The sequence below is a fragment of the Notolabrus celidotus genome, chromosome 7 (genome assembly GCF_009762535.1).
Source record: "Notolabrus celidotus isolate fNotCel1 chromosome 7, fNotCel1.pri, whole genome shotgun sequence".
In the NCBI taxonomy this organism is placed as follows: Eukaryota; Metazoa; Chordata; class Actinopteri; order Labriformes; family Labridae; genus Notolabrus; species Notolabrus celidotus.
In genome coordinates, this window is record NC_048278.1 from 38,500,970 (window position 1) to 38,523,817 (window position 22,848).

The window sequence follows — 22,848 nt, forward strand, 5'->3', positions numbered from 1 at the left end:
AAACATCGGACACAGAGACGCTCCGTCATCGGCTTTTATTCTCATCAGGTTTGAAGGATTCAAGACAGTTTGGATTCTCAGACATGCAGCCAACACACACACACACACACACACACACACTCTCTCTTCACACACACACACACACACACACACACACAGTGGTATGGTAGGCACACTGTAGTGGGAGCTCAGACGTGTGGATCTAAAGGAGGCACTTCTGAAGCCGACAGTGAGGAGGTTTTTGGTTCTCTGCGGTCACATCGAGTCTCTGAGGTCTCGTTAAGAGAACTGGTCTCTAGTGTCGGTCTCGTTAAGAGAACTGGTCTCTAGTGTCGGTCTCGTTAAGAGAACTGGTCTCTAGTGTCGGTCTCGTTAAGATCTTCGTGTAGTGTTCGCAGAGACTCGACGTGACGGAGGCGAAACTTTCAGGAACAGAAAATCTGACGTTATGAGACCTGAACGTACGTCGGAGGTTTGTTCGGCACTTTAAAGACGAATAAACTCGTCTTGACGTTTTCTTCTTCAGGGCGTGAAACTTGAATCCAGGAGGGGGGGGGGGGGGGGGGGGGGGGGTCCCTCTCGTTCGTTTCCAGAGAAATAAACTTCATCGTTTAAAAATAAAAAAAATACGCAACGGAAAGTCTGAACGCAAAGTTTACGAGTTTTGTGCTCAAACAAAATAAAATAAACGTACAAATCAGACGAGATAAAAAAAACAATGAGCAGGGAGTTTGTTTTCATTCCGCTCGCGTCCAAAATATAGAATACAAATTAACTAAGCATCAAAAACTGCAGTTCCTCCAGTGTCCACTAGAGGCCGGCCCCAAAAACTAAGGAAACCACATACACACCCATTCAAAGAGACGATCTTTACAGCAGAAATAAACACGTTTACATTTTTGGAGATGTTAAGATTACAAGTTTTGCATAATTAGGGGCGTGGCTAACTTGATTGACAGGCGGGAAAACTGTAGCTGTTAGCGAGGAGGCTAATGTCCCGCCTCTTTATCTCACAATAGATCCACCAAAGTTAAGTTGAGTCAACATTTCCGACATGCAGACGATGCTTCAAATATTGTCTTCAGAAGCAAAAGGGTGACGTCCATGTTTTATACGTTCTTTTATGTTAACGTGACGAATAAAGTACGACTTTCAGTACGAGAGAGAACCAGGTGTGAAGAACATGAATCAGAGGATAGTGAGTCTTTGGAGACATTTTGATTTCATCCTCAAACTGTAGGGGAAAAATTCAACCCTCAAATTTTATGGGATCTGCTTTTATGTTCTTTTTTTTTTTTGGTCTGAATTTCTGAACCAGCTTCTTTCTGTTGAACAGGTGGAAAAAAACAGTAGAAGCAAAGTTTGGGTACCAAAAATAAAAAAAATGAAGGATTTTTTTTCTAAATTTTGTACGTGTCTAAATTTAGTAAATAAAAAAAGAACTTTCAGCAGAGTGAGGTTTCACAACCAAAAATAACAATTGATTTTTCCTCAAAATCTAAAAAAAAAAGAGAAGAAGAAGATCTTCTTAGTGCCTGATTTATTTTCATTTGGTCACTAAAATTGAAAGTTTCGATTTAAACTTGATATTTTGATTTATTCTGAAAACGCAGGGCGGGAAAATGAATAAAAGGAAAAAGAAGAAAAAAATAATAAAAAGGGGGAAAAGGAAAAAAAAGGAATAAAAGAAAAAAAGGGGGAAATGAATAAAAAGAAAAACAACAAAAAAATAATAAAAAGGGTGTAAGGAAAAAATGAAAAAAAGGAATAAAAGGAAAAAAGGGAGAAAGGAAAAAAAAAGACAAAAAGGGAAAATGAATAAAAAGGAAAACAAGAAAAAAATTATAAAAAGGGGGAAAAGGAAAAAAAATAAATACAAGGAAAAAAGGGGGAAATGAATAAAAGGCAAATAAAGTAGGAAAAAGAAAGTTGAGGTGATCAAAGTCACCATGATGGACACAGGAATACTTCCTGTTTCCATCATGGGGTGTTGTTGCACTGCTGCCCTCTTGTGGTCAGGGCGAGTATCACAACAACAAAGAAAGGAGAAGTTAGTGTGATTTTCTTTCTATCGTTCGTTTAAACGTTCGTCTTTCCTCCGTTTGTTTCCCTTCAGAGACGGAAGAAGAACGACGTGAGATGAAATGATTGAATCAGATTTTCTGTTCCGCTCGTGTCGCTCGTTCTCCGCAGGAAACGAAAAGCTCTCGTTGTGTTCATGCAGGTTAAATCAAACCACAGCAGGAGGGAGGAGTCCACAGCAGTTTGAGGAGTGAACAGCTGATTAGCATGCTTCATGTTCTGCAGTCACTCTTCATCGTTTCACTACAAGTAGAAAAATCTCTCTCCTCACAGAGACCGGGGACCGAACAGGAAGTGCACTAAGAGTCTACTTCCTGTTTGACTTTGGTAACGACGGATGATGGAGCTTCACAGTCTGGATGTTTCCAGGGAGTAAACTCTTAAACTGCACTTCTGTCCTCAGCTCCTGCTTCCTCCAGGATCCTCCAGGATCCTCCAGGATCCTCCAGGATCCTCCAGGACCTTGAGCGGTCTGGATCTCCAGACCTTGAAGTCAAGAATCTGGAAAATATCTTATTCTGCGTATAAAAGTTTAAAAGTCTGTTTTAACCGCCGTCACCGAGAGCTGAGACTAAATCAGCTGTTTGTAAGTTTGGAGAGGAGGAACCTTGTAGAGAGGACGGTTCCTCTCCAGGCGGGATCAGGTCCTCACCTGGACTTCCTCCGGGGATCCGAGTGACGGAGGAGTTTGAGTTCAGTGTCAAAGATAAAAGTCCCTTCAGCTCCGCCTCGCTGCAGAAAATAAATCAGCCACAGTATCGAATGTTTCAAGAAGACAAAAATAAATTACCCCACCTGTCCTTCGCTCTCCTCCGGTCCCCCTGAAACCGTCTCTAACCAGTCCTCAGGGATCAGGTTGGATCGCACAGTGAGACCAGGTGGCAGCAGTTTTACGGAGGCTCTGAGTGTTACTGTATGAGGTCTTTAAGGTGGAGCTGCTCAGGAAGTCCCAGAGTGTCCCCGCTCCTCTCCTCGTAGGTTTTTGGTCCCTGTGGGGAACTCCTCCGCCCTCAGCACGCCATCGTCGGCCCCTGAGGTCGCCCCCCCTTGTCACCGGGTTGGCCGGCGGGTCGGTGTTAGACGTGTGGTCTCCGTCCTCCATCACCTCTTCTGCTCCCAGATCTCGGCCATGTTCAGGTCGAGCCGCTCCAGACTCTTCAGGGCCTGGATGTTCTCGGTGTAGAAGGCGACGTCCACGACCACCAGCCTGCGAACGCCAACCGCTCAGTTTACTCTCAGAGGTACAGCACGAAAACATGGACCACATGAAGGCTGGACCAAAGTGAAGCCAGAACATGTAGACCTCCTTCTACTGACAGGCTGCTGTATAAGTTATAAACCCCGCCTCCTCCATATTAACAGATGGGACATGGGTCAAAGGGTAAAGGGGCATTTCGACTGCAGGAACTTTACCCCTGAACTACATGCGTTTAAATTTAGTTCAGGGGTAGATAATCTCAATTCCCAGAATCTCTCAGCCCACCGTGAATGCGTCTCTCCTCCCGGTGTTCCACTTTTAAAAGTGACCCTGTAAACTGGAGACCTTCAGCTGATTTTTTAGACAGGCTCCGGGTCAACTTTTTTGTCAAAATTTTTTGGGTCAAATTTTTTGGGTCAAATTTTTTGGGTCAAATTTTTTGGGTCAAATTTTTTTTTCCCAAATTTTTTTTGGGTCAAATTTTTTGGGTCAAATTTTTTTTTCCCAAAAATTTTTTTGTTTTCAATTTTTTTATCAAATTTTTTTTGTCAATTTTTTTTGTCAAATTTTTTTTTTCCAAATTTTTTGGTCAAATTATTTTTTTTCACAAATTTTGTTTGCAATTTTTTTTTTCACAAATTTTTTTGTTAAATTTTTTTTTTGTTAATTTTTTTTGGTCAAATTCTTATTTTTTTAAATTTTTCGAAAAAACCATTCACATTTATTGTTTTTTCCATATGTGATGAATGGGATTCCTATTTGTTTTACTGCCCTCTACTGGTCTGGTGGTGTAGTCCAAACGCAGACAACAATGGGGGCACAGGAACCTTTTAGTTCAGGGGAAAGTAGTTCTGGGGGCTAAAAGACCCCGGTTCAAATAAATGTTTATCAAACATGGTTTCTGTCGTTGTAGTTCTTATCATGCTGATTTATGTCAGTGTTAATTTGTATGACTTATTTGAAGTGTGTGTTTGTGGAGATATGAAGTGTGTGTTTGTGGAGATTTGAAGTGTGTGTTTGTGGAACAGTTACCCGTTCTGTGGTCCTCCGTCATTCACGACCCCGAGCCGGGCCAGCTGCCTCTTCAGGTGCATCTTATAACTGGCGTTAATCCTCAGGAACAACATCTGTGCAGGAGAACACACACACACACACACGTGTGAGACTCCGAAACATCACTGACTCTTTAATAACTAAGGGTATGAGGAAGGAAAGTCCAGTCTCACGTGCGTCTGCTCCTCAGGTAACAGCTCATAAATGGCTTCGTGCATCTTGGCCATCTGCTTACAGACGTTCCTGAAGCAGGCGGAGGGCATCGGGGCTTTGACTTCATACTGAGGAGACAAAGAGGACAGAGTGAAGTCATGATGCTCCACACGCAGTAGAACATAAAACACCAGAGCTTCAGGTACCTTTGATAAAACCTTCTCAAACAGGCTGTCCATGATGGCCACCAGCTTAGCAGAGATCTCTGAGATGTGGTCGTTGTAGTCCTGAAGAGAGAGAGACGCTCAGTTACAGTAAAGACGAGGTTTCAGAAACCCTGTGAGGTCAGGATGAGACTCTGATATCTGCTCAATGGTTAAAAACATGCTCTTGATTTACCTTGGTGATGTGGTCGAAGTGACGGAGGACGCTGAACTGTTTGGGCTGCAGCTTGGTCTCAAAGTGAGCTCTGATGATGGGAATGTAGTGAACCACCAGCTGCAGGCAGCGGGAAGCTAACGCTGCAAACACAACAACCACTGGAGTTCAAACTCTGGTTTCATGACATCGTACAGATCCTGTTAGAATAGGAAAAGAAAAAGCTCCTCATGGGAGATCTCGCTCGTACCCAGGTTTTTGGTGGTGATGGTCTTGAGGCCGACGACCTGCAGAGCTCCGGCTCCCAGGACCAGCTGACAGCTCCGAGAGTTGAAGTGCTGCAGAGACACGACAATGCTTATCACACAGTCTCTAAAAGAACAGGCTCATTTATGATCTGTAGACCCGCTCGGGGTTCTGACCTTGAGGAGGTCGGACAGACGGGTCAGCATGTCGGTGGCGATGGATGGGATGTCGTTGACACACTGACAGTACTCCAGGAAGATCCGGATCAGCAGCAGAACCGTCCTGAAGACAAGAAGTACATAAGATTCAATTTCTAGTTCTTTGTTTTTAGGATTGTGTTTAAAAGCCTCATCGTGAACTTTCATCTCAGACAGTGACACGTACCCGACCACGGCGTATTTCTGCCCGTTGACGAGCAGGAAGTCTGTGGGCTTCCGGTCTTCTGGACCTGCAGAGAGACCAAACATGTCTGAGGAAAAACTTCTCTGTCTTTGTGTGATTTCATTTTACGGTTAATTCAAAAACTCAAACACTGGTTTTGTTGGTGTTCTACAATTCTGACATCAAAGAGAATTCTGACATCATCAAAGACAGAATTCTGACATCATCAAAGACAGAACTCTGACATCATCAAAGACAGAATTCTGACATCATCAAAGACAGAATTCTGACATCATCAAAGACAGAACTCTGACATCATCAAAGACAGAATTCTGACATCATCAAAGACAGAATTCTGACATCAACAAAGAAAGAATTCTGACATCATCAAAGACAGAATTCTGACATCAACAAAGAAAGAATTCTGACATCATCAAAGAAATAATTCTGACATCAACAAAGAAAGAATTCTGACATCATCAAAGAAAGAATTCTGACATCATCAAAGACAGAATTCTGACATCATCAAAGACAGAATTCTGACATCATAAAAGACAGAATTCTGACATCAAAAAAGAAAGAATTCTGACATCATCAAAGACAGAATTCTGACATCATCAAAGAAAGAATTCTGACATCAACAAAGAAAGAATTCTGACATCATCAAAGACAGAATTCTGACATCATCAAAGACAGAATTCTGACATCATCAAAGACAGAATTCTGACATCATCAAAGACAGAACTCTGACATCATCAAAGACAGAATTCTGACATCATCAAAGACAGAACTCTGACATCATCAAAGACAGAATTCTGACATCATCAAAGACAGAATTCTGACATCAACAAAGAAAGAATTCTGACATCATCAAAGAAAGAATTCTGACATCATCAAAGACAGAATTCTGGAATTCTGTCTTTGATGTCAGAATTCTAGAACACCTGCTGTTGCTCTCCATGCACTGTTTCTCCTGCTAACTGCTAGCTAAGTCTAGTTTTTTGCTAAAGGGCACCTGTAACATGTTGTTTTTTCTCTCCATGTTTGAAGCCTTCAGCTCTTTATTAGCTGACATATTGATTCATTGTGTTTTTGGATGGATTTTTTAAAAGTGTTGTTTGTTTGTTTTTTAAAAAGGTCGGAGGAGTTTCAGGTGTTTTCTGGGTACCTGGGATTTTGCGCTCTGGTAGTGTTATCCTGCCATCAGCGATGGAGTTCACCAGATCCTGAAACTCGGCAGGAACCTCGGCCTGTTTCCATCGCTCGTTATCCAGGAGGAGGCTGCAGGGACACAAAACACACCCTGACATCAGCTGATCCCAGGTATCACTCCACCTGAGGAGTGAAGTGGTTTAATATCACCACAGCACCAAACCCTTACGCCCACACGCTCCTCACCTGAGTTTGGTCTTGCGTTCCTCGTGGAAGCGATGCACGAAGCGGTTGGCCTGGCTCTGCAGCGCCCCCCTGAGGGAGATGCTGCGTCTGCCGCTCAGCTCCTCCGTGTCCCTGACGAATCCCTCCACCGCCTGAGAGAGACACACGAACTCCGCCGAGCTGAGACGCTCCAGAGAGCCGTCCTGAGGGGGACAGAGACGAGACACGACGTCACATCAAACATCAAATCTTCTCGTATCAGGACTGCTGAAGTTCTCATTGTGGTCCGGGATGTTCGGGGGTCTCTGTTCGTACCTTGGCCCGGGCTGTGAGGACTTTGACGCAGCGGTCGTGGCTCACGTCGGAGGCCGTGTGCAGCAGCTCCTGGAGGTTGTTGATTATTCGATTCAGCTCCAGATCAGAGGGCATCATGTTCTCACCGGACCTGAGGACGGGGACACACACACACACACACACACACACACACACACACACACACACACACACACACACACACACACACACACACACACACACACACACACACACACACAGTCTGAGATGTGTAAACCACAATGAATCAAACTGGGATTGGGTCGTACTGAACTCACATGAAACTCTGCTCCCGGCTGACGGAGCTCTCTGTGCCCCCTGTGGCAGACCCGCTGCTTGCAGCCTCGACCCGGCTCTGCTGGACCCTGGAGCCCACCACAGGGCTCTGATCCAGGACCGCCTGCTGCTGCTGCTGCTGCTGGGCCTCGTTCAGAGCGTCGCTGATGAACAGACCCTCGTGGGTGAGGTAGGCTAGCTCCGCCTCCCCCTGCAGGGGGGACGGGCCCGGGGAAACCTCCTGGCCTGAGGAGCCTGCAGCGGCCTCCTCCAGGAGACGGGTCTTCTGGTTTGAGGACAGAACCTCCAGAACCACGTTTCTGATCACGTTCAGAGTCACCTGATGGACGGAGAGAAAAACAGACAACAGGTGAGGTCAGTGGAGTTTATTTTTCTCTCTTTACTTTAAATTTAAAGACATGAGTGAAGAAACCAGATCCACATGAGCACCGGGTCATCTGTTTGAGGTGAGTCTCAGTTTCAGTGTAAATACAGAGGGAGGTCTGAACCCTTCATCTTCAGAATGTTCCATCTGTTCTCAGAATTCTGACATCATCAAAGACAGAACTCTGACATCATCAAAGACGGAACTCTGACATCATCAAAGACAGAACTCTGACATCATCAAAGACAGAACTCTGACATCATCAAAGACAGAATTCTGACATCATCAAAGACAGAATTCCGGAATTTTGTCTTCCTCTCCCCTCCTCCTTTCTTCCCTCCTCTCTTTTTTCCTTTCCTTTCTTTCTTTCCTCCTATTTTTCTTTCCTCCTCTCCTTTCCTCTTTCCTCTCCTCCTCTTTCCTCTCCTTTCTTTCTTTCTTTCTTTCCTCTCCTTTTTTTCTTTCTTCCTCTACTTTCTTTCTTTCATCTCCTTTATTCTTCCCTCCTCTCCTCTTTCCTTTCCCCTTCTTATTCCCACTTTCCTTCTATTCTTATCCTCTCCTCTCTTCTCCTCTTTCCTCCTCTCCTTTCCTCTTTCCTCTCCTCCTCTTTCCTCTCCTTTCTTTCTTTCTTCCTCTCCTTTCTTTCCTTCATCTCCTTTATTCTTCCCTCCTCTCCTCTCTTTTTTCCTTTCCTTTCTTTCTTTCCTCTCCTTTCTTTCTTTCCTCCTCTCCTTTCCTCTTCCCTCTTCTCTCTTTTTTCCTCTCCTTTCTTTCTTTCCTCCTTCCTTTTTCTTTCTTCCGCTCTCTCTCACCTCTTTCTTTTTCTCTCCTCCTTCTGTCTTCCTTTTTCCTTCTCTCCTCTTTTCTTTCCCCTTCTTATTCCCACTTTCCTTCCATTCTCTGCCTCTCCTTTTTCCACCTCCCCTCCTCTCTTCTTTCCTTTCCTCTTCTCTTGTCTTCCTCTTTTTTTTCTCACCTCTTCTCCTCTTTCCTAATTTTTCATCCTTCTTTCTAATTTCCTCTCCTTTCCTCTTTCCTCCTCTCCTTTCCTCTTTCCTCCTCTCCTTTCCTCTTTCCTCCTCTCCTTTCTTCTTCAAAGTCAGAACTCTAGAACACCTGCTGTTGCTCTCCATACAGACTGTTCTTCCTGCTGACACCTGATTGGTGGATACTCCTCAGACTACAGACAGAGACCAGAACCCCTTCTCAGACTAAAAACCCAGACCCTGCAGACAGTTTCTCCAAGACTCCACACCTGTATATAAAACCTGTAAACGTGATCAGGTCAGATGCTGTGGTTCTGTAACCTGAGCGTGAGACTCACCTTGATTCTCTGCAGGAAGAGAAGGAAACTCTCGAAGACGTTCGTCAGCAGCTCAAACCACTGAGGGAACGTCATCACACGCATCTGATCAGCTAGCCTTCAGACACACAACGAGCAAAATCAGTTTCAGTTTCAACGTCTGGATCGTTCTCTTGGTTCTAGTTCACAGTTTAAAGTTTCCTCATGTTCTCATTTGTACTCACTTAGTGACGACTTCAGTGTCTATTTCTTCTATGTGCAAAACACTTTCTGCTACACACTGCAGACACAAACACAGATGCACTTTTAATCCCTTTATAATCACAAAGTTTACAGTATTATTTATAAGTTTAACACATTTTAAATGTTTTATTTTGAAGGTCTGACCTGAGTGACGATGACTTTAGCAGCCAGAATCATCTCATCGCTGTAAATATCCAGAAAATCTAACTTCCTCTGACGCAGCAGACCGAACACGAGGGACTCCAGACGCTCCTGAAACACACACATGATAAATGTGATGATTAAATAAGCCTCTATAAACACTTTATAACAGAAACACACCCACACAATCATCTTTAATCACTTCCCCCCGCAGTAAAGCCGTCAGATAATCACAGATCAACTTTTTTGACTTCATGATTTTAGATTTTGCTTCAATCATTCGTGTGGAAGAGGAGAATTAAGAAGCCCTTCATGTAATCACCGTATGATCGACTGTTAATGTTTATACCAGCTCACCACCCAGCCTGGACTACAGAGGACACTTTTTAAACCTGCCTGGAGACCAGATGAATCATGGAATGGGATTTAAACAAGTTCTTCTAATGTTTGAAACCCATCAGAGATATTAAAGATGTTTCTCCCTCACTCATCTGGCTCTCCAAGCACGTTAAAGAAGCTTTACAGTATTTGATTAATCACTGATTCATGAATCTCAGCGTCACATTGATTTGGATTTCACAGATTTGATGAGTGTGAAGATGAGAGTGTGTCCAACCTTCTGTGAGACAGCGTTTGGATAGAGAACCTGTGACGGACACAACATCCGTTAAGAACAGAAGTATTAACATCACATGCTGGAGAGGTCGGAAGCTTCATGAAGCTTTTTCAGGGATCACAAAACAAACATTTAAAAACCTCCTTAAAGAAAAGAGTCAAGAACCGATGTTTTAGGGAAACTACATCACCAGATGTTACCGTCACATTTTAAATGTCTCAGAACAAAAGGAACGTTTGTTCACACCTTCTCAAGGATCAGCGGCTCGTCCTTCAGGCTGCGGTTCAGGTCGCTGCGGGCATACATGCTGAAGTCCTCCACCATCATCTTATCGATCAGCTTCTCCAGCTCACACAGCTGAGAGCCTAAATGTCTGAGGGACACAGAGACACAGAGACTCAGAGACACAGAGACACAGACACAGAGACTCAGAGACACAGAGACTTAGACACAGAGACTCAGACACAGAGACTCAGACACAGAGACTCAGAGACACAGAGACTCAGACACAGAGACTCAGAGACACAGAGACTCAGAGACACAGAGACTTAGACACAGAGACTCAGAGACACAGAGACTCAGACACAGAGACTCAGAGACACAGAGACTCAGACACAGAGACACAGAGACTCAGAGACACAGAGACTTCGACACAGAGACTCAGAGACACAGAGACTCAGAGACACAGAGACTCAGAGACACAGAGACACAGAGACACAGAGACTCAGAGACTCAGAGACACAGAGACTCAGAGACTCAGAGACACAGAGACTCAGACACAGAGACTCAGAGACACAGAGACTCAGACACAGAGACTCAGAGACACAGAGACTCAGAGACACAGAGACTTAGACACAGAGACTCAGAGACACAGAGACTCAGACACAGAGACTCAGAGACACAGAGACTCAGACACAGAGACACAGAGACTCAGAGACACAGAGACTTCGACACAGAGACTCAGAGACACAGAGACTCAGAGACACAGAGACTCAGAGACACAGAGACACAGAGACACAGAGACTCAGAGACTCAGAGACACAGAGACTCAGAGACTCAGAGACACAGAGACTCAGAGACTCAGAGACACAGAGACTTAGACACAGAGACTCAGAGACACAGAGACTCAGACACAGAGACTCAGAGACACAGAGACTCAGACACAGAGACACAGAGACTCAGAGACACAGAGACTTCGACACAGAGACTCAGAGACACAGAGACTCAGACACAGAGAGTCAGACACAGAGACTCAGACACAGAGACTCAGAGACACAGAGACTCAGAGACTCAGAGACACAGAGACTCAGAGACTCAGAGACACAGAGACTCAGAGACACAGAGACTCAGAGACACAGAGACACAGAGACTCAGAGACACAGAGACTCAGAGACACAGAGACTCAGAGACTCAGAGACACAGACTCAGACACAGAGACACAGAGACTCAGAGACAAAGAGACACACAGATACAGAGACTCAGAGACACAGAGACTCAGAGACACAGAGACACACAGATACAGAGACTCAGAAACACAGAGACTCAGAGACACAGAGACACACAGATACAGAGACTCAGAGACTCAGAGACACAGAGACTCAGAGACACAGAGACCCAGAGACACAGAGACACAGAGACACAGACTCAGACACAGAGACTCAGAGACAGAGACTCAGAGACTCAGAGACACAGAGACTCAGAGACACAGAGACACAGAGACTCAGAAACACAGAGACTCAGAGACAGAGACTCAGAGACACAGAGACTCAGAGACTCAGAGACACAGAGACTCAGAGACACAGAGACTCAGAGACACAGAGACTCAGAGACTCAGAGACTCTGCAGAGACACAGAGACTATGCAGAGACACAGAGACTATGCAGAGACACAGAGACTATGCAGAGACACAGAGACTCAGAGACAGAGACTCAGAGACTCAGAGACAGAGACACAGAGACTCAGAGACACAGAGACTCAGAGACACACAGACTCAGAGACACAGAGACACAGAGACACAGAGACTCAGAGACTCAGAGACACAGAGACTCAGAGACTCAGAGACACAGAGACTCAGACACAGAGACTCAGATCTGCAGCTCTGTCTGAACCTTTATATCCGTTTACAGTTAATAAGCAGTGAAAGCATAAAGATGTTGTGAGTCCCCTCCTCACCTGAAGCTGTGGATCCCCTGCAGCTCCTGCTGCAGCACCTCCTTGGTGGTGGATATGAGCTCCAGCGCTCCCACGAACTCCGAGGTGGAGAGCAGCAGCTGCACGGTGGGCTGCGTCTGATGCACGGCCGCCATCAGCTTCAGCTTGTTGTGCAGCTTCACGCAGTTGTTGCGTGTCAGCGCGGTGCGGAGGGCCCGCAGGGGCCCCTCGCACATCACCCTGTCGATGTTGGCGGTCCGGCCCCGCAGGACGGCCACGGCCCGCTGCGTCTCCTGCAGGCGGTCCTGCAGCTCGTGCTGAGAGGACATGGCGTGGAAAAACGCCTCGGAGCGCAGAGAGATCTGACGGGCGATGCTCACCTCCACCACGTCCAGGTAGTGACTCAGCTGGAGGACAGACGCAGAGGTTAAACTTAAATCATCCACTCATCTTTATTTCAACAGTTAGGATGACGTGTGGGAGCGTCTGAGTGAGCTCACCTTCTCCTGCAGCAGCTTGGAGGACGCCACGTCTCTGCTGCTCCGCCCCCCCGCGCTGTTAAAGTGAGACCAGGGCAGGACGGCGTTAAAGGTGGCGGGATCCTCCAGAGCAAACTCAGGCTTCATGAAGATCTGAAGGAAACACAGACGACCAAAGACACGAAGAGTGTGAACACGGAGCGCTCAGACCTGCAGAGAAACCACCGCAGAGGAGAGGACTTACCTTCGGGACCTGTTCCAGCTCAGCCCGGGACTTCTCTGGAGGAACGAAGAAGAAGAAGAAGAAGAAGAAGAAGAAGAAGAAGAAGAAGATCAGTCACTCATCAGTCCATTCATTTACATCCTGAACTTTAAAAGTCTCATCGTGTGTGTGTGTGTGTGTGTGTGTGTGTGTGTGTGTGTGTGTGTGTGTGTGTGTGTGTGTGTGTGTGTTTTCACTCTTCATGTCACAGACTACAGACTGCAGGCCGTGGTCGGCGTGCTTCCTGCAGCAGCTGGTTAATAATTCATACCGTGGTTGGAGGTGATACTGGAGACGGCTTCCACGTCGTCTTTGTTGGGACAGATCGTCTTGCAGCGTTCGTGGATTCTCTCTCTCTAAGAATACAGACAGAAGAAATGTTTGAGTTTAATCGTCTGCAGACGAACAGCAGGAGGTTAAATCTGACGTTTGACCTCAGGGTGGCGCTAAACCACAAACTCCTGCAGCCTTCAGAGGGCCGAGTCTCTGCTGAGGGTCACATGAGAGGAATGAGGAAGCGTCACTCTGAAACCCAGAGGAGGAAATGAACCACGCTGCAGAGACGAGAGGACGTCAGGGTTTAAAGGAGGAGGCTTATAGTTAGAGCTGGATCAGGCTTGGACCAGGTCTTAGTTATGCTGCTATAGGCTTAGACTGACACACTGGGATCCTGTCTTTCCCTCTCTCTCCTCTCTCTGCCTGTCTCTCACTTTAACTCTTCCTGTCCCATTAAAGTTACTAACCATAGACCTTTCTGGAGTCCCTGAGCTCCCTTGTCTCGTAGGTTCCTCTGGATCTCTGCTGTAGATTCCTTTTTGGATCTGTTATTCATCCTTTCTTTCTTTCTTTCTTTCTTTCTTTCTTTCTTTCTTCTTTCTTTTCTTTTCTTTTCTTTCTTTCTTTCCTTCGTCTTTTCCTTCCTTCTTTCTTTCCTTCTTCCTTTCTTTTTTTTTTCTTCTTCTTTCTTTCTTTCTCTTTCTTCTTTCTTTCTTTCTTCTTTCTTTCCTTCTTTCTTTCCTCCTTTTCTTTCCTTCCTTCTTCATTTCTTTCTTTCCTTCTTCCTTCCTCTTTCTTTCCTCCTTCTTTCTTCTTCTTTCTTCTTCTTTCTTTCTTTCTCTTCTTCTTCCTTCGTTCCTCCTTCCTTACTTCTCGTTCTTTCCTTCTCTTCTTTCTTCTCTTCCTTCTTTCTTCCTTCTTCTTCTTTCTTTCTTTCTTTCTTCTTTCTTTCCTTCTTCCTCTCTTTTTTCTTCCTTCTTTCCTTCTTCCTTCCTCTCTTTCTTTCTTTCTCTTCTTTCCTTCCTTCTTTTTTCCTTCTTATTTCCTTTCCTTTCGTTCTTTCGTTCTTTCCTTCCTTTCGTTCTTTCTTTCTTCTTTCTTCCTTCTCCTTCTTCTTCCTTCTTTCTTTCCTTCTTTCTTTCTTTCCTTCTTTCTTTCCTTCTTTCCTTCCCTTCCTTCCTGTCTTTCTTTCTTTCCTTCTGTCCTTTCTTTCTTTCTTTCCTTCTTTCTTTCCTTCTTACTTTCCTTCCTTTCGTTCTTTCGTTCCTTTCGTTCTTTCCTTCCTTCTTTCTTTCCTTCTTTCCTTCCTTCCTTCCTTCTTCCTTCCTTCCTTCCTTCCTTCCTTCCTTCCTTCCTTCCTTCCTTCCTTCCTTCCTTCCTTCCTTCCTTCCTTCCTTCCTTCTTTCTTTCTTTCCTTCTTCCTTCCTTTCTTTCCTTCCTTTCTTTCTTTCCTTCTCTCTTTCTCTCTTTGTTCTTTCCGTGTTTCTTCATCCTTTATGTCTCCTTTTCTTACCCCTTCCTTTCCTTCTATCCTTTCCTTCCCCATTTCTTCTCCTCTTTTTCTTTCTTCTGGTCTCCCTCTCTTCTCTCTTTTCTTAGACCTTTCTGGAGTCCCTGAGCTCCCTTGTCTCGTAGGTTCCTCTGGATCTCTGCTGCTGTGGACGTGGTCCAGACTCCAGCTGCTACAACTACTACTATCCGTCTCCCCACTATCATCTCTCTCTCTCTTCATCTCCCTCTATCCCTCTCTCCAACACGGTCTCAGCAGATGTGTGTCTAACATGAGTCTGGTCCTGCTGGAGGTTTCTGCCTGTTAAAGGAAGTTTGTCCTTGCCACTGTAACTTGCTAAATGCTGCAAAGTGCTCTGCTCATGGTGGATTAAGATGAGATCAGACTGAGTCCTGTCTGTGAGATGGGACTGGATCTGATCCGGTCTTGATGTTGGGTCTTTGTTAATAATAGAACATAGAGTACGGTCTAGACCTGCTCTGTGTCCATCAACAGATCGACCTGGCTTAAAGACTAAACTTATCTAATCACATGTTTATTGAGTGAGACTGTCGGAGGTGAAACTGCTTGGACTGGATTCCTGACACACCTTCAACAGGTAGAGCCGAGCAGGAACAAAGCAGGTATCAAACATGTTCATCCAGTTCAGAGCAGAGAGTCCACGGAGGTCTGAGCTGCCTGAATCCTTCACAGACTCTCAATAATTCAGCGTGGTCGTTACCTGAGCCGTCTCCTGCAGGTAGGGCCCGAAGTGTTCCCTGGTGATGTTGGGGAGGTAGAAGGAGGGCATCACCTCCGTCTCCGCGAAGTCCAGCCCCCATGTTTTAGTGAAGAAGTCCGACTCCCGTTTGGCGAGACGAGGGTCATTCAGCGCGGCGGGGAGGTTGACCTTCGAGCTGTACACCGTCCACCTGTCGTGCTCCGCCACCACCGAGGGGCCGTCGCACAGGCCCCGCCCCTCACCTGCAGGACCATGAGGAACAAGGGACTCTTTAAAGAGGTGCAATCACTGCATTAAACACAGACATGACTCTGTAGTGGAAGTCACTGCATTAAACACAGACATGACTCTGTAGTGGAAGTCACTGCATTAAACACAGACATGACTCTGTAGTGGAAGTCACTGCATTATAAACAGACATGACTCTGTAGTGGAAGTCACTGCATTATAAAAAGACATGACTCTGTAGTGGAAGTCACTGTATTAAACACAGACATGACTCTGTAGTGGAAGTCACTGCATTAAAAACAGACATGACTCTGTAGTGGAAGTCACTGCATTAAAAACAGACATGACTCTGTAGTGGAAGTCACTGCATTATAAACAGACATGACTCTGTAGTGGAAGTCACTGCATTAAAACAGACATGACTCTGTAGTGGAAGTCACTGCATTAAAAACAGACATGACTCTGTAGTGGAAGTCACTGCATTAAACACAGACATGACTCTGTAGTGGAAGTCACTGCATTAAAAACAGACATGACTCTGTAGTGGAAGTCACTGCATTAAAAACAGACATGACTCTGTAGTGGAAGTCACTGCATTAAACACAGACATGACCCTGTAGTGGAAGTCACTGCATTAAACACAGACATGACTCTGTAGTGGAAGTCACTGCATTAAAAACAGACATGACTCTGTAGTGGAAGTCACTGCATTAAACACAGACATGACTCTGTAGTGGAAGTCACTGCATTAAAAACAGACATGACTCTGTAGTGGAAGTCACTGCATTATAAACAGACATGACTCTGTAGTGGAAGTCACTGCATTAAAACCAGACATGACTGTAGTGGAAGTCACTGCATTAAAAACAGACGTGACTCTGTAGTGGAAGTCACTGCATTAAACACAAACATGACTCTGTAGTGAAAGTCACTGCATTAAAAACAGACATGACTCTGTAGTGGAAGTCACTGCATTAAACACAAACATGACTCTGTAGTGGAAGTCACTGCATTAAACACAGACATGACTCTGTAGTGGAAGTCACTGCATTAAACACAGACATGACTCTGTAGTGGAAGTCACTGCATTAAAAACAGACATGTCTCTGTAGTGGAAGTCACTGCATTAGAAACAGACATGACTCTGTAGTGGAAGTCACTGCATTAAACACAGACATGACTCTGTAGTGGAAGTCACTGCATTAAACACAGACATGACTCTGTAGTGGAGAACAACAGGTGGTCTTACCTGTGGGCTCCTTGGGGCAGACGTCAGGCAGGGAGCGGATGGATCTGAAGCGAGGCGGGGAAGGAGGATCTCGCTCCTTGCGGAAGATCCCGTCTCGACCTCCGCCGCCGGGACGAGGCACTGGGGAGGAGCTGTGGCTGGAGGCCATGGCATGGGGACTCGCCTCCCGGGAGGCTAGCTGGAGACGGAGATAAGACCGTCAGTGAATCACTGTTCTCCTGTTAAAGGAGCAAATCTATCAAACTGAACATTCTGATGCAGAACAACTGGAGGTTGTTTTTAAACACACTGAATGACGGTTAGAGCTCTAGATCTTATGAAACAGGAAGTAACACCTGCTCAGAGTCCTCACACAGGTGCAGCAGCTTGAAGCAGGACTGAAAGTGTTTACATGTTGAGACGCTGACTCAAAGTCCAACCACAGATCAGCTCATGACATTTACACTTCTACAAACCAACAAGAAGAAACAGAGGCGCCTCTTTACCAGCTACAAATGAAAGCGTCACCCACAAGACCATTTCAAAAACAATTTTTAACATTTTCAACTTTTTATTTCCGTTTCATTGTTATTTGTTGATTTTTTTAATTTGCTGTTTTTTGTATTGTTGCTTTTTGTCTCGTTGATTTTCTTATTTGTTATTTTTTGTTTGTTGTTTTCTTTGTTTTGTTGAATTTTTTCATTGCTTTTTTGATTAGTTGATTTTTTTATTAGTGTTTTTTTCTATATTCGTTTTTTTTAATCGTGTTTTTTTATTTGATGTATTTTAATTTGTTGTTTATTTTGTTTTATTGGGTTTTTGTATTGTTTTTTTTCAATTTGTTGGTTTTTTATTTTATTTTATTCATCTTTTTTTGGTGATTTTTTTCTAATTTGTTAAATCTTTTATCGTTTTTTTTATCCTTTGTATTTTTTACACGTTGTTTGTTTTTCTTGTTTCATTGATTTTTTATTTGTAGTTTTTTGTTTTGTTATTTTTTTATTTGTAGTTTTTTTTTATTCGTAGGGTTTTTTTGTTTGTTGTTTTTTTGTTTTGTTGTTTTTTTATTTGTAGTTTTTTGTTTTGTTGTTTTTTTATTTGTAGTTTTTTGTTTTGTTGTTTTTTTATTTGTAGTTTTTTGTTTTGTTGTTTTTTTTATTTGTAGTTTTTTGTTTTGTTTTTTTATTTGTAGTTTTTTGTTTTGTTGTTTTTTTAGTTGTTTTTTTGTTTTGTTGTTTTTTTATTTGTAGTTTTTTGTTTTGTTGTTTTTTTTATTTGTAGTTTTTTGTTTTGTTGTTTTTTTAGTTGTTGTTTTTTTGTTTTGTTGTTTTTTTATTTGTAGTTTTTTGTTTTGTTGTTTTTTTGTTTTGTTGTTTTTTTATTTGTAGTTTTTTGTTTTGTTGTTTTTTTATTTGTAGTTTTTTTGTTTTGTTGTTTTTTTAGTTGTTTTTTTGTTTTGTTGTTTTTTTATTTGTAGTTTTTTGTTTTGTTGTTTTTTTATTTGTAGTTTTTTGTTTTGTTGTTTTTTTATTTGTAGTTTTTTGTTTTGTTGTTTTTTTATTTGTTGTTTTTTATATTAAAATGTCTTTTTTTATATTTTGTAATTTGTTTAAAGTTGTGACCACTTATTTAGGAAGAAAAAGGAGGTATCACTTTGTCCACAGGGGGCGCCAAAATCCAAACATCTCTTATTTTTCTCACTTTTTTATCTCCTATTAATAAATGAGTTGAATATTCCATCATACTCGAGTTAGCCTCTCTCTATTCTTACGACCCTCCCGTCTATTAAAGTGTGTAAAGTTAATATTCACTCTCCTGTTTGAGCTGTTTTTGGTCTCCACACTCTCTTAAAGGAACAATCCGTCTCTTATCTTAAACTTCTAACTTTCTCTCTCTGGTGTTTGTTTCTGATCAGCAGCTGTAAATGTTAAACTTCCTGCTGCTAACGATGCGGATCAGAGCACACAGAATAAACCGGACTGACTTCAAACAGAAACCGTGACCTGACACGACTCAGAGGTCTGAGTGGAGTCAGGCGGTCCCCCTCTGAGGATTTGACTTCTTATCACAGAGTCATGTGAGCTATTGTTAACATAACACGATTAGCCCAGCTTTTCTTTCCCTTCACAGGACGCTGATAGTCAGACAGAATTTAAACACAAATATAAAAATGTTAAATCTCAGGTTGACCTCTCTGGATTATCACCTGTGCTCGCACACATCGTTGAAGCAGACGAAGCTGCTGAGCGAGTGTGGAACCAGAGACAGTCGGGTCTAATCCGTCAGCTCAGACCGGAGGTGTAAAGACCCTCCTGATAATCCCATCACACAGATGAGTGGATTCAATTAAACGTCCCCGTTTCGCTCTTTAACACTATTTCTGTCTTCACGTGAAAAACATCTCAGAGCGTCTTCAGGGGGAGGAATCTAAAGGAGTCAACGTGTTCAGGGTCTTCAGATCAGACTCTCCTGAGCCCTAAAAATAGAAACTAATGACCGGTCTTCTTTGTACGGAGACTTCTGACGAGGTGTGGAATATTAAACTGTGACTGAAGCAGATTAAAGACGACGTTATGAGCTTTGTTTGAGTCTGAGAGAAGAGCATGTGAGAGTCTGTGTTCTACTCGACACACACAGAGGATTATTCTGTCTCTGAATCAAGATCTCAGAGGTACTACAGGAAGACGTTACAGAATCCCCTTCAGACAAAGACCGTCCTCCTCTGATCCAGTTTAACAGAAAGAGACAGAATAAAAACCACAGAGTCAACATCTGCACTGAGATAATCCAGCTGTGATCACTCAGCCTGGATTATTTCTACTCTCATTACAGATTAAATCACTAAGAGAAGAAGAATGTTCTTTTTTTTATTCATTCTAAATCATTTTTAAAAACAGTGTTTTAAAGGAATGAGTCGAGATATTTAAATATTACAGTAATTTACAGACTTGCTTTCAGACTTCACCTTTTATTTTTATCTAAATTTACTTATTGATTATTTATGGTTTTATATTTTGGTTATCTATTATTTTATTTGAATGTATTTAAATTATTATTATCAGTAGTAGTATTGTATTATTATTATTAGTAGTAGTATTAGTATTATTATTAAATTAATAATTAATTAATTTGAATTTACTTATTTGATGGTTTATTACTTTATTTTTATATTTGTATTCCGGAATCTTGCTCGGAATGACTTTGACGATGACGATAAGTATTCCAGAATGTTTCTCGGAATGACTTTGATGATGACGATAAACATTCCGGAATGTTTCTCGGAATGACTTTTACGATGACGATAAACATTCCAGAATGTTTCTCGGAATGACTTTGATGATGACGATAAACATTCCGGAATGTTTCTCGGAATGACTTTTACGATGACGATAAACATTCCAGAATGTTTCTCGGAATGGCTTTGATGATGACGATAAACATTCCGGAATGTTTATCAGAATGACTTTGACGATGACGATAAACATTCCAGAATGTTTCTCGGAATGACTTTGATGATGACGATGAATGTTTCTCGGAATGGCTTTGATGATGACGATAAACATTTCAGAATGTTTCTCAAAATAGCTTTGATGATGACGATAAGCATTCCGGAATGTTTCTCAGAATGACTTTGATGATGACGATGAATGTTTCTCGGAATGACTTTGATGATGACGATGAATGTTTCTCAGATCGGCTTTGATGATGACGATGAATGTTTCTCAGAATGGCTTTGATGATGACGATAAACATTCCGGAATGTTTCTCAGAATGGCTTTGATGATGACGATAAACATTCCAGAATGTTTCTCAGAATGACTTTGATGATGACGATAAACATTCCAGAATGTTTCTCAGAATGACTTTGATGATGACGATAAACATTCCGGAATGTTTCTCAGAATGACTTTGATGATGACGATAAACATTCCGGAATGTTTCTCAGAATGACTTTGATGATGACGATAAACATTCCGGAATGTTTCTCAGAATGACTTTGATGATGACGATAAACATTCCGGAATGTTTCTCAGAATGACTTTGATGATGACGATAAACATTCCGGAATATTGCTCAGGATAACTGTGATGATGGCCACAGATGAAAATTAGCTTATAGCTAACTCTGGCTCGACAGTTTTTGTTTTGCATCGCCCCTGTCAAATAAAGTACTAAATAATAGAAAGTATTCCGGAATGTTTCTCAGAATGGTGTTGATGATGACGATAAACATTCCAGAATGTTTCTCAGAATGGTGTTGATGATGACGATAAACATTCCAGAATGTTTCTCAGAATGGTGTTGATGATTAAGGTAAAGAAATGTCTGATGAGATAACGGTCACATCAGCTTTTTGATTCATTGTTGTGTTTTGTTAAACGATTAGTGGAATAGTGGAATAACACGACTCATCCCGGGTGACTATCAATCGGTGTTTTTGCTATCGACTGAGCAGCGTTCACTTGTGTTGAAGTAACTTTTGACAGGAAGTATCTTTACTTTCACTTCAGTCATGAAGTTGGTCTCTTTAAAGCTAAAAATACTAATCAATAGTGACCAGGAACTATTAGAGGATTATTGGAGTAGTCGTTCCCGCCATCAATGTGCAAACACAGACCTAACAATTTCTAATAATATGTTTTCAAAATTAGATAAATGTCACAGGAAATATTTGATTTATTACTGTTGATTGATTCATATATTATGACCTCTCTCGTCTGATGACATGATCTATGACTTGTCATTATTCATGAAGCAGTTCTCTGTTTGTTCCTCTCTCCTGTAGTTTAATTCTCCTGAGTCCTCAGACTGTATCACAGGTTGATAAGAGGAGCAGCTGAGTTGATCTCTGACCCTGATACTCAGATAGTCTGGGTCTGCCAGAGACTCTGAATCCCCTTTAATGTAAGTGGTTCTAAAACATGATGTGTCTGTCCTCCTGTAGACCCCCCTCCCCTCTAACCAGGTCATGTTTATATTAAATGTCAGATTTAAAAAGGTTATAATCTGTCAACATGAAATGTCAAATCATTGCTCTGCCTTTAACAGGAGCTGTGACAGGGTTAGCCTGTTAGCTTAGCTGTCACTGCTGTATCCGTTAGCTTTGCAGTCACTGAGCTGACAGCAGACTCAGACCTAAAACCAGACCCGAGACACTCAGATCTGGTCCTGCTGTCGAGGACAGGACCGAGGAGACCCTGAATCTTCCCAAAGCTAATGCTAAGCTAATGTTGTCAGCGGGTTACACGTAGACCGGCTAATGCTAATGCTAACAGGCTAACCCTGTGAGGAGGACCGGGACAGGGACCGGGACAGACCGGGTCCGGGTCTGCTGCAGGGTCCGGGTCTGCTGCAGGGTCTATACCTGTAGTCTGGAGCACAGCGGGAGGTGGGTCCTCTCTGGAGCATCACAGGCGGACCGGAGACCCCGGGAGGAGGAAAACAGCAGCGGAGAGATCCAGACCAGCATGCACTGCGGGGGGCGGGGCCGCTTCTTCTTCTAGGGACACTGAACTCGCTGCTGCACCCTGCTGGCTGACAGTCCTCCTGAGAGAACAGAGCATGCGCAAGGAACAGTATGTACTGTAGGTCAAAGTGTGGGTTCAGGGCCCCCTGGGGGATGTCTTACAGAATGTTTGTTTTTTATATGATCTAAAAATAGTAAATTTTACCCATTATAGTAAAAAATATGGACAAAAATAGTAGCTAAACTTGAAATAAAAACTTGAAAATATAAAATGCAATAAGATTTCTGCCTTTCTTTGTTGCCTGATGACTCCTAAGTTTAGGGTTAGTGTCCCTTAAATCACTTTGAGGGACAGTGAG

General features: G+C 43.0%; 1 protein-coding gene across 1 annotated transcript; it reads right to left on the reverse strand.

Annotated features, from left to right (window-relative positions):
• Positions 1-20: 20 nt before the first annotated feature.
• Positions 21-22,501, reverse strand: vps54 (VPS54 subunit of GARP complex). Its single transcript, XM_034688048.1, has 23 exons — positions 22,388-22,501; positions 17,045-17,222; positions 15,568-15,809; positions 13,332-13,416; positions 13,043-13,077; positions 12,820-12,951; positions 12,341-12,726; positions 10,415-10,541; positions 9,556-9,663; positions 9,393-9,448; positions 9,190-9,286; positions 7,480-7,817; positions 7,184-7,313; positions 6,890-7,071; positions 6,660-6,772; positions 5,495-5,558; positions 5,287-5,392; positions 5,115-5,202; positions 4,886-5,007; positions 4,693-4,773; positions 4,507-4,614; positions 4,313-4,407; positions 21-3,289 (listed from the first exon to the last, which is right to left on the reverse strand). The coding sequence occupies exons 1-23, from the start codon at positions 22,490-22,492 to the stop codon at positions 3,184-3,186; spliced, it is 3,084 nt and encodes a 1,027-aa protein (XP_034543939.1). The 5' UTR covers positions 22,493-22,501; the 3' UTR covers positions 21-3,183.
• Positions 22,502-22,848: the final 347 nt, after the last annotated feature.